Source organism: Pseudopipra pipra, chromosome 12 (genome assembly GCF_036250125.1).
Source record: "Pseudopipra pipra isolate bDixPip1 chromosome 12, bDixPip1.hap1, whole genome shotgun sequence".
Lineage (NCBI taxonomy): Eukaryota > Metazoa > Chordata > Aves > Passeriformes > Pipridae > Pseudopipra > Pseudopipra pipra.
In genome coordinates this window covers 4,345,541-4,361,352 of record NC_087560.1, presented here as the reverse complement: position 1 = coordinate 4,361,352, position 15,812 = coordinate 4,345,541, and the positions used below count along the sequence as shown (strand labels likewise).

The following is a 15,812-nucleotide window of genomic DNA, read 5'->3' as shown; positions in this document are numbered from 1 at the left end:
GGAATGATGGAGCTTCCAGGTTGGATACTGACAGAAACCATATGGGATCTCCTTTCCCAGGTGCTGCTGAAGCTGCTGTACCCGTCCCATGTCCCTTACCCAGGCTGGGGCAGGAGCCTGTCTCCCAAATCCCTCTCCTGTCATCACCACCTCCCCACAAAAAGGACATTTAATGCTTCCCACTAGTTTTGCTGTTTGCACAGCACCTGGACACTGTTTTTCCAGTCATTGAACCAGTTTGGCAGTGGGAGAGGAGCTGATTTCCAGTCCCTTTTGTATCAGCCTTTCCAGTGCCCCATATCTGCAGTTGTTTTGACTGGGGGCCTGTTTGTGTCCGCTGGGTCCTGGTAAGGGGATGGAGCCCAGGACCTTTCCCATCTTCCCACTGAACTCACTTAATGGAATTGGGAACCTCTCCCGTCCTGCCTGCCCCCTCCATCAGCACCTGGCTGCAGGTGAGCCCCCCCACAGCAGTAAGAGTGGGCTGGCCTCACCTGGGCTCTGGTCCCAGCCTATCCAAGCAGCAGGCAGGTGAAGGCAGAGCCTTTCCCCCCACCTTCCCTCCCCTCCTGCCTACCACTGGGTTTGGCTTTTCCCAGCTTTCCCTGCGTGAATGCGGCCGAGACAGCTCAAGGACTCACCTGCCCTCACCTCTCCTTACAAGCCTGATGCCTGAGGCAGGTAAGGTGGGGTCTGGCAGTGGGGGGTGGAAAACTACCCTCGGTGTGTTGTTGCCATGGGGTTTAGCCACCTGCAGCCTTAGGGTCGGAGGAGGGAAGGTGCTGGGCTGGAGAGAGATCTTCCCTGGATCCAGGGGTGCTCAGACACCGGGTCTCAGGTGACAAGGGGACTCTCTGGTGGCCACCACAGTCCAGGATAGCCCTGCAGCCCAGGGACAGCCCTGGAGCTTGGTGCAGCATGTCCATGCACAGGATCCTTCAGCTCAGCTGCCCCAGCTCCCCAAAGTGGGCACACCAAGGGGTCGGATGCACCTTCCCGTTCCCCCCAGCCCTGCAGACCCACGTGTGTCCGTACACCCGGGGTGGGCACACTCCAGCCCTCCCAACTCGCTGTCCTGGGGCTGGACAACCACAAGCATTGGCAGGCGTTGTTTGGACTGGAATATAATCCTTCAGGCAAATTTACATCCCAGCCCCCTTCCCTCCATCCCTCCCTAAATGCCGCCATTCACCGCTCATCCCAGCCACAACCTGGCTTCCTGAACAAACAACAAAGGGCTGAGGAGAGCCCAGTGTGGATTAAGGCACCTGGGGAGTGAAACCCAGCCCAGTGGGGTGAGACAATGCCTGCTTTTCTCCTTCAAACGCCCCCATCCCTTTATGGAACCCGGCTCAGGCACCAGCACAGCTTTGTCCAGGTCCTGCTCTCCTTAATCCCTCCCTCCAGGGCTGGAGGCAAAGCCAGGTCTGGGCACAGGGAGGTTTTTTCCTAGCGCAACCACGCAGATGCCACCTCTGAAACGCACGTTTCCTAAGGAACTTTAGCCCTGATGTCCAGGAGTTTGGTTTCCTGCTCCCTAAATGCCCAGTGTGCAGGGATGCCACCCTGCCAGGGAGGCCACAAACCCCACAGGTATCCCTGCTGGGAGGGATAAAGCCCAGCTCACCACCCACAGAATCTCAGTCCTCTGGGCACAGCTGGGGGAGGAGGTTCCCCTCTTTCAGGGCCAGGCTTTGGTGTCTCACACCTCAGGGCCCACTGCTACTTTGAATCCAGCCCAGACACCCCAAATCCTCCCTTGCAGGTGCCTCTGCTCCCCTTCATGCCCTTTGTGTCCCCCACCAAGCGTGGTGCTAATCATTCCCGAACTGCGTCAGCCTGGCAGCAGGGCTGATAATTCCAGTGTTTTCCATGGTCCTTATCATTCCCAGGGCGAGGCTGGGTTTGTTTTAGCCTCAGACTGGTGTCAGGCTGCCCGAGCACGGTGCTGGCCCCGCCAGCTCCTCTCCCACCTTCTGGCTTTGGGATGCTCCAGCTAAATCCCAGTTTACAAAGAGGGGAGATGAGTCCCAGGAACTCCCAGCTGTTGTTCCTTCCAGTGCTCCAGCACCCACGGAGAGTCACATTGGCACAGCCTTGGCGAGATCCATCCTTCTAATGGTGCCCTCTCTCTCTCCAGTGCATCTGCAGATCTTCCTCGGTGCAGGCCTGTCCCTCCTCTGCCTCAGCATCCTCCTGGGCTGTGCCATGTGCTGGTGGCACCGCCGGCGCCCAAGTCCCCACCCCAGCCGGGAGTGGGCAGCCATGGAGCTGGGACCTGCTCTGCCTGCCGTGACTGTGCCAGTGCCCATCCAGCAACAGTATGAGGAGATGGCAGGAGAGGTGGTGGGTGCTCAGGCAAAAGAGGGTTCCTTGGCACCACCAGCATCCTATGGGAGTTTGCTCCGTGTCAGAGCATCCTTGCCCGCTCTCCCCTTCCTCCCGCAGCTGGCGGGAGCGTGGCAGCGCTGCTGCACCATCTCTGGAGCCAAACTCCTCCGCAACACGGAGAGCCCGCTGGTCCACCCCGTCACAGGATCCCCACTGCCCTCCGAGCAGCGTCCCCGGCTCCACTGCGACTTGTCCTACTCACCACCCGAGGCCACTCTCACCGTGACAATTCTCGGCGTCTCCCACCTGCCCAAGGGGCTGCAGGACGACCGGGGCTCCTACGTCAAGGTGTACCTGGTGCCGCGGCTCCCGGCGTGCCAGCGCGTGGCCGTGCGCCGCCGGAGCCTCCGCCCTGCCCCCCTGGAGCCGTGCCAGTTCGGCCCATACAGCCCAGAGGAGCTGAGCAGCTTCACCCTGCGCTTCGCTGTCTACGCCAGGTCGCGCAGCCTCAGGGACTCTTTTGTGGGGGAGGTCCTGTTCCCCTGCGCCCAGGCCTCTTGGGACCCCCAGGCCTCTTCCAGCTACACCTGGGAGCTGGCGAGCACCAAAACCAAGCTCAGGAAGGTCAGGATGGCAGCAGTCTCCAGCAGGGGGTTGTCCTCATGTTTTGGCTGAGGTCTGCTTGGTCTCAGAGCCCCAAAACTGCACGGGAAGAGGCAGAGCCTCCTGAGGCATCACCAGTTATCCCTGTGGTGGGCTCCATTGTGGTACAAGTCCCTGTCAGTGTCTCTGCCGAGGGGCTTTGCACCTCTGATTCAGGGAGTGGTGGGGTGGAAGGGGTAAATGCAGAGCTGGCACCATCCTTGCAGTGATGGTGAGCATCAGATCCTCCTTCTTGACTCATTTTTGCCCATTAGTAACTCATTTTTGCCCATTCTTGACCTTGATGGGGGACAAGCATCTCTGAGTTGGAAGAGGAGGCTAGAGAAGGTTTCACGGCGTCTCCTGCTCTCTCCTCCCATTCCAGTGCCTCAGAGCCCACAACAGGAGCTGCAGCGTCCTCTCCTCATCACCCAAATCCCTCGGCCAGCTCTTCCTTCTCCTCCAGTACCAGGCTCTGGCCAGCCGCATCAAGGTGCTGGTCCGCAAGGCACAGGGCCTGGGCCGGCTCTCACACATGCCAGGCATGCCAGGTAGGACACGGGACATGGACCAGGAGGTGAGGAGATGCCCAGGTGGGCACAGGCAATGACTTCTCCTCTTTTTGCATGGCAGATTGTTCCTTTTGAACTCCTCTTTTCCAAGCACGGCAAAGGGTTGGAATGAAATAATCTTTAAGGTCTCTTCCAACCCAAACCCTTCTGTTATTCCATGAAAATGAGCATAGGAAGTGTAGTTGTTAGGATCTAGATATCCCCAATATGGCCCCAAAATGCTTACAATATATGTATTTATGGTCAAAAATTAGCATGTGGGCTTTCTATCCTGCTGGGTGTTGTCATCTCTGGCTCTCCCTGCCCATCTGGAGCCTGGGATGTGGGCAGGGATGCGAGGTGAGGACTTCAGAGGTCCCTGCTCCAGACCCCAGAGGGGCAGGTGAAACCTCAGGAGCTGTCTGTGCTCTTCCCATGGTTCCACAGAGGTTCTGTAGCCCCCCTGGCACAGCTGGGGAACTTCCAGCCTCCCTCCCTGCCATGTGTCCAGAGCAGGTCCCTCTCTCCATGGCTCTGTCTCCGTTTCCAGGTCACTACATCATCATCCACCTTTACCACAATGGCTGTGTCATTGACACCAAGGAGACCAAGTCCATCAGTGGCTACAACCCTGTGTGGAACAAGCCTTTCCTCTTCAGCATCCCTGCTGGGGATATCCAGCAGCAAGAGCTGGCATTGGAGTTCATTGTCATGCAGGTGAGATGGATGGAGGTGACCATGGCTGTGAAGGTGACCTGGATCTCCTGTGCTCCTGCACCTGGGGGGCTTAGCCCCCAGAGGAGCCATTTCTTGATGCCCACAGGAGGTTGCTGGGGTGGGATCACTCTTTTTGGGACGATGGAAAGCCACCAGCCATGTCCCATTTCCCCTCTCCTGCCACAGGCTCGCCTCCACACCCGTGGCTCTGCGCTGGGCTGTGTGCGGGTGGGGCCACGTGCCCCTGGGACCGGGCTGCTCCACTGGAGGGACATGTGCAGCCAGGGACCACTGGAGTCAGAGCAGTGGCACCAGATCCAGCCCAACACCCTCAGACCCTGATCCTGCCCACAGTCCACAGACAGGGCTTGCCCAGGACTCAGGTGCCCACAGGAGTGAGCCAAATGGGATCTCCGAGCCATGGAGAGGTGAGGTCTCACCCGCACATCATTGTGGGATAAGTCTGGGCTCCAACTCCAGGACTGGAGATCAGTGGTGGTCGGCACAACCCCTTCCTGAACGGCTCTGGAGGAGACTGAGCCTGTCTGAGGTGGCTTCAACACTGGGGAGAGAAGAGGAGCCTTTCTCTGTTCTGTCCACCATCACCACCTCGGTGACTACACACGGAACCTTGGCTGTTGCAGGAGATGGGTGGGAAGATCATCCAGCTGGGAGAGCAGCCCCATGGCCACCACAGTGGTTGCATCTACTGCCCCTTCCAAGCCACCATCACTAGCCCACCCTTCCCATTCAGCCCCCTGAGCTCGGACACACCTGAGAGAGGACCTGCTGATATCACCTGGTGAGAAAGATGTCCACTGGCATTTTTAATTAATTGCTGACCCAAACAAGTGGTTGATAAACAAATAAAGGGGTCAGGGATGATTGCATGTGTGGAGTCAGTGGAATTCTGTCCTACCCATGGGCCAGCAGTGTCCATGGTCCACCATGTCCTCTGGAGCGGTGGCCTGGGTGAGAAGGGAGGTCACCTTGAGGGGTGGGAGAGAGCAAATCCCTGCCTGGTGCTAATTAGTGAATTATCAGGACTGAGGCCCCTCTCCAAGTGGGCTAATTGGACACAGAAACTCTTCCACCAGGTCCTCACCCCCAGGCTGTGACCCATGGGACAATCCCAGCTCCCAGCCCCGTCTGGTGGAAGGAGTTTGTCTGCAGAGGCCACTGGGGGACACAGTGCACAGGCCACTGTGATGAAGACCATGAGGAGGGTCACCATGGCAAGGAAGGCTGTGGTGAGGGTTGTCACTGTGGGGATCATCATGGTGAGGAAGGCCCAGTGGTGAGGAAGGGCTGCAGTGAGATAAGCCATGATGAGGAAGGTCATGGTGAGGCAGATCACAGGGAAGAAGACTATGCTGAGGAAGAGGATGGCCGTGGTGAAGGTAGGCTATGGTGAGGAAGGCTGTGGTGAGGCAGACTATGAGGACAAAGACCCTGGGGAAGAAGTCTGTGTGGAAGATGAGGATGGCCATGGAGAGGAAGGCCATGGTGAAGGTGATATTGGCCCTGATGACCATAGGGAGTCAGACCACAGGGATGAAGCCGTGCTGACAGTGAGGATGGCCACGGTGAGGAAGACCATGGTGAGGAAGGTCATGGCAAGGAAAGCCATGGGTGAGGGTGAGGATGGTTGCAATGGGGAAGGCCATGGTGACAGAAGCTGTAGTGAGGATGGCCATGGAGAGGAAGGCCATGGGGAGGATGAGGATGGCCTCATTGTGGGGTAAACCACAATGGGGAAGACCATGGTGAGTCAGACTACAGGGAGGAAGACCACGGGAAGGAAGCCGTGTTGAGGGTGAGGATGGTGCAGTGAGGAAGGCCATGGTGAGGCATGAGGGGCCAGAGCGTTGCGAAGAGTCGCCCTCCTCCCACCGCTTCCAGTCCCGGTTTAACCCTTGTCCCGTCCCTCCGGGGCGTGTTCAAGGCCTGTCCCGCTCCCTCCCGTCCCTCCGGGGCGGGTTCAAGGCTGGTCCCGCCCCGTCCCGTCCCTCCGGGGCGGGTTTAACCCCGGTCCGGGAAGCGGAAGCGGCGGCGCTGCGGGGCTGCAGGAACTGGGCCGGGCCGGGCCGCACCCGCCGAGCGCGGCCGGGGTTTGGCGGTGAGACCGCGGGGACAGGCGGGGGCAGCGGGGCCGGGGGACACGGCAGGGACACGAGGGGAGGCGGGCGGGGAATGGGCCGTCCCGGGCGGGCCCAGCCGGGTAACGGCCCCGTAACCCCCTCTCCCTGCGGGACCCTCGGCTGCACAGCGCCCTCCGGCATCGCCGAGCCTCGGGCGGGCTCTGCCAGGGCCGGGTGTCCCCCGGGCCGAGCCCGCCTCATGCCGCACCCATGGGTGAGGGGGTTAAGACCTGGAATCCCCGCGTCCTCGCAGATGCATCACTGCAGGAGGTTCCGGTCCCCGGAGCAGGAGAGCGACCTGGGACACAGGTGGAAGCGGAGGCGGTCCCGGAGCAGGGAATACGAGGGCAGGCTGCGGTACCCTCCCCGCAGGGATCTCTCCCGGCGGTCGCGATCCAGGAGGTAGGAGCGCTTCGGGGAGGGTTATCCAGTAAACCCTCGTCCTGATCCCGCTGGTGTTGCCCAGCTGGCATTCATCTCCTGACTACAGGTCGGCTTTAAACCTGTAAATCCCGGGGAATGGAAGTGAAGGCTTTACCTGTGTGTGTGTGGGTGCATGCGAGTGCACGCGCGTCTTCCCTGCTACGCTAAAGTTCTTCCCAAAGATATGGCTTTAATATTAGCGAGGGAACAGCGTGCCCTGGAATCACGTTTCCACGCTGTGGAGGCCTTAAAGCCTTTCTCCCAGCAACCCACTTCCTTCCGACAGGATTAAAATCAGATTTAAAGTAAACAACAATTTAAAGTAACAACGCTCCTCCCTCACCTCAGAAGGGATCCCAGCTAAAGGATCCGACCACTAACTGACCTCTCCTGCTTTGGTTCTGGATTTTACCTTTGATCCTGTCTTTGTTCAGTGTTTCCACAGGGACAATTAGGTGCTGGAAGCGGGATAAGGCCTCTGATAAGAGGAGGGTTCTGGAGAGAGCAGGAGCCATGTTGCAGTGTGCAACCAGAGTAGGCTGTTGGTCCTGGGGCTGCTGTGGTTCCACTGGTTGGACTGGGCAGGTGCAGCCAGGCTGGAGCTGAGCTCATCTTTAAATGTTCCCCACATTAATTCCTCTCCTCAGCCTGTCTTTTGTTTACTTGAGGGAAGCAGATTGTGAAACACAGCTGGCGCACGCAATGGACTTTTCCATTTTTTCATCCGATGGGTAATTTGGGACAGATTTGGATGGAAATAGGCTTTTGTTGGGTGAAAACAACATTATCCCTTAGTTTCAGACTCAGCCTCTCAGGTCTCCTCTGATTCTGAGTCTGTCAGATTGTTATTCTGTTTCCTGTGTTTGTCCAAAGTGCACAGTGAAGTTTCACCAGTGATGAATTGGTGAATAGATCGATGTTGCAGCAGAGCCACATGGTTTGTGTTTTGGGTGGTTTAGCAATGACTGAGAGCCACTGCTGCCTTGGCAGAGTCTGAAATTTTACTCTGGAACCATGCTGAGATGAACCCCCACACTCAAACCTGTGTCCTGTTAAGCTGTCAGTGAGGGGAGCTGATTGTTGACAAGGCAGAGAGGTGCAAATAGCAAAAATTCCTGTTTCCGGGCTGAAGGTCTTGGTTAGCGAGGCCACTGCTGGGTGACAGCATTGACCTGGCCTGGCACATGCCCAGGATTATTTTGGGAAGCCAGTGCACTACTTTGATTTCAGAATTACAACATCTTCTACCTAAAACACAGCCTCTTTCTCAATGAGGTGTGAAGCAAGATTCGCAGTGAGGTCTGGTTTGTTAGACCAGCTGGGGTGGAGAAGGCAGTTGTGCTTTGGGGGGAAGAAGCAGGAAGGGCTGCTCTCATCGTTGGTGTGCCCACATGGTACCCAAAACCTCGTGTGTGATGTCAAAGGTGAGCTTTGTCTGACAACTTCAGGTCCTTCCTGATGCAGAGATGAGCTTGTCCAAAAGTTTTCCTTACATGCTGGGAGTTTGTTGTTAGCAGGGCAGGAGCTTGGCTACACTATGGAGAGCAAATTTTCTTTCTGGCTCTTTCTAATGATCTGTGGAGCTGGTGTGTGTGCACTCACCGAGGACTCGGTGTTTTGGGACCTCCAGCCCCCCCTGGGGTGACAACTAGAGCCCTACTGCTGGGTTTAGTCCTCATTTATTTAAGAACTAATGAGAGACCTTCCTGAGGGAGGAGGAATGATGACAAAACACTTGTGTGTGGTGGCAGAGGTGGCTTAGGTGAGGTGTAATGATAGAATCCCAGAATGGTTTGGGTTGGAGGGACCTTAAAGCTCATCCAGTTCCACCCCCTGCCATGGGCAGGGACACCTTCCACTAGTCCAGGTTGCTTCAAGTTCCATCCAACCTGGCCTTGAACACTTTGAAGGGTGGGAGTCCACAACAAGGTAGGCAGCTCAGATAGAGCTCTCTGATGGTGGTTTTCCCCCAGCTCCTTGAAATGTGGGAATGCCACACTGTTTTCTCTCACATACCTCCACAAGGGTCAGTATTTGAGGCACAGCAGAGGGTTTGAAGTTCCTGCCACAGGGAGTGGGAGCAGGAGGACATCTTCTCTCTGGTGACCAAGTGAGGGGATCTGAGGGAGCGGCAGGGAGCTGTGCTGGGGGAGTGAGCTTGGATAGGAGGCAAAGGCTCTTCCTTCACAGGGTGGTTGGGCACTGGAACAGGCTCCCCAGGGCAGTGGTCACAGCCCCAAGCCTGACAGACCTCGAGGAGCATTTGGACAACGCTCTCAGGGTCGTGGTGGGACTCTTGGGGTGTCCTGTGCAGGGCCAGGAGTTGGACTCGATGACCCTCGTGGCTCCCTTCCAACTCAGGATGCTCTGTGACTCTGCGACTTAGCTCCAAGAGGACTGAGCCTTCCGTGCTTTTCCATGCTGATAACAGCATTGTTGTTTGTGCTGCAGCCATGAGAGGATGCCTTACCACAGGAGGTGCCGGCGGGACAGCGATGCCTACAGGTTCGAAGAGCGGAGCCCGTCGTTCGGGGACGACTATTACTCGACGCGCCCGCGGAACTGGCGGCGATCCAGGGGCAGAGATCAGCACCGTCCCAAGAGATACCAGCACCACTGCCGGAAACGCAGGAGCAGGTCTTGTAGCAGTACCTCCTCGGTGAGTAGCATCCAGAACGAGCTCAGGAATGGTCAGGGTTTTAACTGTTCTTGCCTCCTTTCAGCTCCGAACACTCTGGGTGAGTACCTCGAATCCCGTTTCTGTGTTTGTTTTCATTCCGTGGAACGTAAAGTCCCAGATCTGTGTCGTGTTAAGCGGGAAGCACTCGTAGCTATTGATTTTTTACTAGTCCAGCCCCTGTAGCCTTAATACGTGAGGGAGCTAAGCCGTGTTCTTTGCGGCCAGGGAAGGGATCAGGGAGAGCTTCCAATGGCACCATGTGACGGGCTGACGAGGGCGAGCCTTGGCTGCAGGCCAGCCCTGCTCCCAGCCATCCGTGTTGCTCGGCTTTATCCGTGGCCAGGGCTTCGCTTCTGCCTACGGCCGCTGCTTCTCACAGGGGGGGGTTTGGTATGCAGCATTCCTCGGTTTGGCTTTGTGCCAGGATCCCCTTCTGGGTGGGATCCATCAGCCCAGGTCTCCGGAGTTGTTACTGACCCCTGTTAGTGCTCGGAGGCTCCTGCCTTCTTAGGATACACGTGTCCCCCTTCTGCTGTTTCCACTGGGATTTCAGCTTCTTTGCAAACTTAACCCTGAAACGTAGCATTCCTTCCAAGGATTACCAGGGAGTATTTGGAGCTGGGTAGGGAGGCTGGTCGCAGGAATACCCTGTAAGTGGTGTGAGACCAAGTGTTTCACTGCTCCCCTCCTGTAAGGAATGCTCCCACCTCTCACTTTAAATGGTATCACAACTAAATGACCAAGTCTGATCCCAGCAGTTGGATAATCTGCATGGCTGGGAACTCCTGAACTCATCCTTTTTATTTCTTTCCAGTTGACTTTTTAATTTTAGTTTTAGAGAGAGCCAGGGCTGCGATGGAAACACTGCAGTGTGCAGGGTGCTTACAGTGGTGATGCTTTGCAGGTTTGGGCTGGCAAAAGCACAGTCCTCTGAAACCCCAGAGCTCTCCCAACTGTCCTCTCTACCTTCTCCATTTCAGCTGATTTTTTGAGGGGAGTTTTGATCTTAGCTCATTACTTTGGACCAGCTGGGGCAGCGAGGGGCACAGAAGAGAAGCCCACTAGAAGCTCAGGCATGGAAATGTCAAGGTTTCCATTAATTTCTTTGGCTGTAGAGATTGTAACTATTTTTAAGGCTGACTAGAACAAGATGAGGAATTAGGGCAGCTCGTTTCACGGACCCTGGGTCCTTGCAGGAATGTTCGGCTGGTTTTCCAGTAGAAGCTTGCAGTAGCAGGGGGTGAATATGACCTTGGACCTTGCCTGAAGTGTTCCCTGGGAATGAATTTACCTGTCCTGTTCTTAAAGTTCTCCCATTTTTAAAATGGCACCCCAAGGCAGATGTGCCCCACCAGGTCTGTGCGCAGCCAGTTGGGCACATGGATTTAGGATCGATGTGGTCGTTGGTTCTGTCAGGATGGGAAGGGCTGGTTCATAGCCAGGGCAGGACATGGCTCTGAGGAGCTGGAGATGGATTAACCAAGGTACAAAGAGCAGGATACACAGAAGGATAACTGCTACTCTGGCTTCTACTGGACAGCCTGTCCAAACTGAGCGCTCGTCATGCTTGCCAGCGGAGAAATGACATTCTTCTGGCACAGCCCTCCTTCTCCTTGTGCCTCTGGCAGCATCCTGCAGCGCTGCGGAGGGAGCTGCTCCTCTGTGGGGAATGGTGGTGCCACGCAAAGCCACCTTCACACTGGAGCTTCCCAGCTGCTGCTTCCCTTTCCGGAAGAGGGGGGCATTTCCCTGCCCGAGAGGTGGCAGCGGCACCAGAGGCCGTAGCTAACAAGAGAGTTTTTCTTTACATACCTGTAGCTGTTGATGACTTTTCTGTTTTGAAGTTAGTTTGTGTCTTGACGTGTCCCTTGCAATATCCCTATCGTTATATATGCTGTGTGCCTTATGAAATGCTGGGATCTGGAAAATCCAACCACCGACGCACCGTCGTCTCTCCACCTTTGAATGACCACACAAAATGCCGTCTCGGGGGGCGGTGTGTACAGAGAAGCCAACAGAGCAGTAAGCGCAGCAGGAGCGTGGAAGATGACAAGGAAGGTCACCTGGTGTGCAGGATCGGCGATTGGCTTCAAGAGCGATGTACAGCCACCTTTCGTAAAACTTTACCTCTCTACTTTTATCCCCGTGTTAGACCAGATCTCTCGTATTGTACTGGAGGGGTCTCTAGCGTTTTATTTACTGACCAGTAACTTGCCTGAGGCAGATCATAGACACTTGAGTTTAAAGAGTGTAGCAGTGAGAGACGTTTTTTTTTTTGTTTGCTTTGAGGTTTTACTGCTGTGAAATTGCAGGAGCTCAGCTCTCTCCAAGCCCCCGAGGTTCACATCCACTCCTGTTTTCTCTCCTAGATGAAATTGTCGGCAGCCTTGGTGAAGGCACTTTTGGCAAAGTGGTGGAATGTGTGGACCATGCCAGGTGGGCATCTTTCCCTCCCAGGTAACTCATCTGCCCCTTGTGAATCAAGCCCAGCTGGTCACGAGTGTGGCAGTTTCACCTGGGCTCCAGGGCATCAAACTTGTCACCTGCCACGTGTTGCTACAGGAGGAATTGTTTCTTAGAGCAAGTGGAAGGGCTCACACCTCAGCCCCCTGAATTTGCAGGCTCATGTCTTAAGGGAAGCAGGGCAGGTTTGTTCAGTGGCACAGGTTCATAGAATAGCATCCTAGAATATCCTGAGTTGGAAGGGACCCACACAGATCATCAAAGTCCAACTCCTGGCCCTGCACAGACACCCCAACAATCCCACCCTGTCCCTGAGAGCATTGTCCAAGCGCTCCTTGAGCTCTGTCAGGCTTGGGACCGTGACCACTGCCCTGGGGAGCCTGTTCAGTGCCCAGCCACTCTCTGGGGGAAGGACCTTTACCTGATATTTAGCCTAACCCCCCGGGCTGCAGCTGTTGAAGGCTGTTCTGCCGCAGTGAGCTCCAGCTGAGAGGTGGGCCCAGCGACCTTTTCATCTGCCAGGGCACTTCTCTATTATATTTTTTAACCTCCTCTGTGATTACATTTGACGCTTGTCTCTTTCTGACCTTGTGTCTGGCTCTGAGCCATGGAGTCAGCTTGCTGTAGGAGCCACAGCTGGCTTTCCTGCCTCCACAGGAATCTCTGGCACAGTTGGAGAGGGGAGGTGGCTGCTGGAATCGCAGTGACGTTGGGGATTGCTGTGTCAGGAATATCTCTCTGGAGTGTTGCCCAGCAATAACCTTTCGCTTCAAATTAACTATTGCCAAAGCAGCACCTTTGGCAGAGCTTTGTCAGGACAAGTGACACGTGAAACCGTGGCTGGAGTAACTGGGATGTGCCCTCTCCCTGTGGGCTGAGGATGTGTGGACACAGGTTTTTCCTCTGATTCCATCCTTCTGTCTCTTCCCTTACAGAGGCAAATCGCAGGTGGCACTGAAAATCATAAAAAACGTTGGAAAATACCGAGAAGCAGCCAGGCTCGAAATCAACGTCCTGAAAAAAATCAAAGAGAAGGACAAGGAGAATAAATTGTAAGTTCCTACAAGACTCCTGGTTAGTCAGAACCACATCCTTGCACACGAGATATCCAAAGGAACGTGGGGCTCAGGATGTGTCTCCTGTGGTGAGGGGGAAACTGGTCTCATCCCTCTGTTGCTTTGTCCCATTGGAACTGGGGAGCTTTGTCTAAAGGTGGCTTAGCAAAGCGGGGAGGTGACTTTCTGGATTGCTCTGCTCCTGAGTCAGCTGGCTTGGAGCTTTGCTCATCAACCACTTCTGAACTGGGCAGGAACAGGGACTGTTCTGTGGATCCCTGAAGGATCCATGTCTCTCTCTCCCTGCACAGCTTGTGTGTCCTGATGTCAGACTGGTTCAACTTCCACGGCCACATGTGCATTGCCTTTGAGCTTCTGGGCAAGAACACATTTGAGTTCCTGAAGGAGAACAACTTCCAGCCCTACCCTCTCCCTCAGATCCGGCACATGGCCTACCAGCTCTGCCATGCCCTAAGATGTAAGTCACCCAGGGGCAGCCTTGCTCCCCAAAATGGGCTAGGAGGGATCTGAGGAGGAGCTGGCTTGGCACTTGAATGGACAAATCTGTGTGGGTGCTTCCCTCTGGTTCTTACAGACATTTTTCTCTCTGCCCTCTTCCCCCTGTGCAGTTCTACATGACAACCAGCTGACTCACACTGACCTCAAGCCAGAAAACATCTTGTTTGTCAACTCGGATTTTGACACTCTGTACAATGAGAATAAGGTGAGTTATGTCCAAAGGAACAATCAGGAATAGCCTGCCTTTCCCTCCCTACAGAAATTTGATCTTCCCTGCTTCATACAGGCCTTAAAAGCCTTTCTAGTGGGAACAAACGGGAAGTCAGGCCTCTTCTTTCTCCCATGTCTTTTGAAAGCCTTAAGGCTGCCTCAGTGGCTCCAGTCCCTGGAGTGCAGTGCTCAGTGGTTCTCCTTACGCTGATCTGAGATGTAGAGAGCTCAGAGCTTCACAGTTACAATCCCTCTGATGAGTGGTGCAGTTATGGGGGCAGAGGGTCCCTCTCAAAGCCTGATCCTGACTTGTTTTACTTGCAGAGCTGTGAGGAGAAATCCATCCGGAACACGAGCATCCGCGTGGCAGACTTCGGGAGTGCCACCTTTGATCACGAGCACCACACTACCATCGTGGCTACCCGGCACTACCGTCCCCCAGAAGTGATTCTGGGTGAGAACTGCTGGGTTTTGGGGAGTCTCAGGGGGGCAGAGTGGAACAGTTGTCCTGGGATGAGGAGCCCTCCAGTTCTGGGATAAATAACTCCTGTCCTGGTGTAATCTCTGTGGCTCCAACAAGGAGCTGGTAGAAACCTGGTGGGGTTTGTTGAGAGCACACAGTTAATTTGATTTTCTTTGCAGAGCTGGGCTGGGCACAGCCATGTGACGTCTGGAGCACTGGCTGCATTCTGTTTGAGTATTACCGTGGCTTCACGCTCTTCCAGGTAGGCTTCTTGTTCCATAAGAATCCCTAATGTCCAAAAGGGTTCAGACTTAAGTGAAGGGGAGAGAAATGCAGATCAGGCACTAAAAATCAGAAGCTGAGTGTGAAAGTGAGCCCAGGAAAACTGATGGTTTGAGGACTTGAGCCTTGCTGGAAGGGACAGGGTTCAGATCACCATGGGTTCTGGGTTCAGGTAATTTCTATTCCCTCAAGAAAGGGAAAATCTAAAGAGGAAGATGTGGATAGGACCTGTAGCATTCCTGATGGAGGCTTGTCTCTTCCTCCTCTGTACTTCTATAGGTGACAGACCTTTTGCAATCAGCTCTCCAAGCTCTGAGTTAACCCACCATTGCTCTGTTCCTTTGCAGACCCATGAGAATCGTGAGCATCTTGTCATGATGGAAAAAATCCTCGGGCCGCTTCCATCTCACATGGTCCACAAAACTCGGTAAGAACCTCTTCCTGACCTCAGCCCAGGCCCCTGGTTGTGGTTCAGGACTCAGGACAATAATTCTCTGTCCTCCCTGGGATGGGTGTAACCAGAGGAGATACCCTGCCTCGCTGACCATCACCCTCCCTTTGCAGGAAGCAGAAATACTTCCACAATGGCAACCTGGTGTGGGATGAGAACACGTCTGATGGGAGATATGTCCAAGAGAACTGCAAGCCCCTGCGGGTAGGTGCTGCTCCCTTCCCCGGATCGGGGTCCAGGGCTTGGGAATGGGAACTACCCTTGGTAACTGGTTTTTACAGAGCCCCAGACTCACATCTGCAGTGATACTGGTCTGGCTGAGGCAGGGTGGGTACTAGGGAAGTGGAGGGATGCTGTATTTTGGAACGGGAGACAGCCCATACCTCAGGGCCCTGGGTTGAGTCCCTCTGTACCCCCCGCTCTTCCCTTTCAGACATACATGCTGCACGACTCGCTGGAGCACGCCCAGCTCTTTGACCTGATGAGGAGGATGTTGGAATTTGACCCTTCCCGGAGGATCACGTTCTCAGAAGCCCTCCTGCATCCCTTCTTTGCTGGCCTCTCTGCAGAGGAGAGGATGCTGTGCGGGCGAGGCACCAGCCGGGACCTGAGCAGATGACGGCCGGGAGCTGTAGGCATGGATCAGTCTGGCCTCTGCAGCTCAGCCCCCCTCTTCTCCCCGAGTCCAGAGGGGCTGGGGCGCTGCCACAAGGACCCTGCGGAGCAGAGGGGGAAGGAAAGCTCCATCGGAAAGCACAGATTTGTCTATTTATATGTTGTAAAGTTAAAATAAAGTGTTTCTTATTGTTTGATACTTCCCTTGTAGGCAGATGTAGAGTTGTATTGCTTCCAGCTTTGGCTTTTCTGCCAAAGGAGAGGGAGGT

The 15,812-nt window shown here is 55.2% G+C and overlaps 2 protein-coding genes across 2 annotated transcripts; both read left to right on the top strand.

Annotated features, from left to right (window-relative positions):
* The first annotated feature begins 668 nt into the window (after window positions 1–668).
* LOC135420611 (uncharacterized) lies at window positions 669–5,309 on the top strand. The gene is made up of 4 exons (XM_064668260.1): window positions 669–681; window positions 2,141–2,955; window positions 3,317–3,577; window positions 3,876–5,309. Exons 1-4 carry the CDS (start codon window positions 669–671, stop codon window positions 4,581–4,583), a joined length of 1,797 nt encoding a protein of 598 aa, XP_064524330.1. The 3' UTR covers window positions 4,584–5,309.
* Window positions 5,310–6,254: 945 nt separating this feature from the next.
* Window positions 6,255–15,742, top strand: CLK3 (CDC like kinase 3). The gene is made up of 13 exons (XM_064668522.1): window positions 6,255–6,360; window positions 6,636–6,784; window positions 9,257–9,464; window positions 11,492–11,585; window positions 11,855–11,921; window positions 12,884–13,000; window positions 13,315–13,481; window positions 13,633–13,727; window positions 14,057–14,186; window positions 14,375–14,457; window positions 14,825–14,904; window positions 15,042–15,132; window positions 15,362–15,742. The coding sequence occupies exons 2-13, from the start codon at window positions 6,636–6,638 to the stop codon at window positions 15,545–15,547; spliced, it is 1,467 nt and encodes a 488-aa protein (XP_064524592.1). The 5' UTR covers window positions 6,255–6,360; the 3' UTR covers window positions 15,548–15,742.
* The last annotated feature ends 70 nt before the right edge of the window (window positions 15,743–15,812 follow it).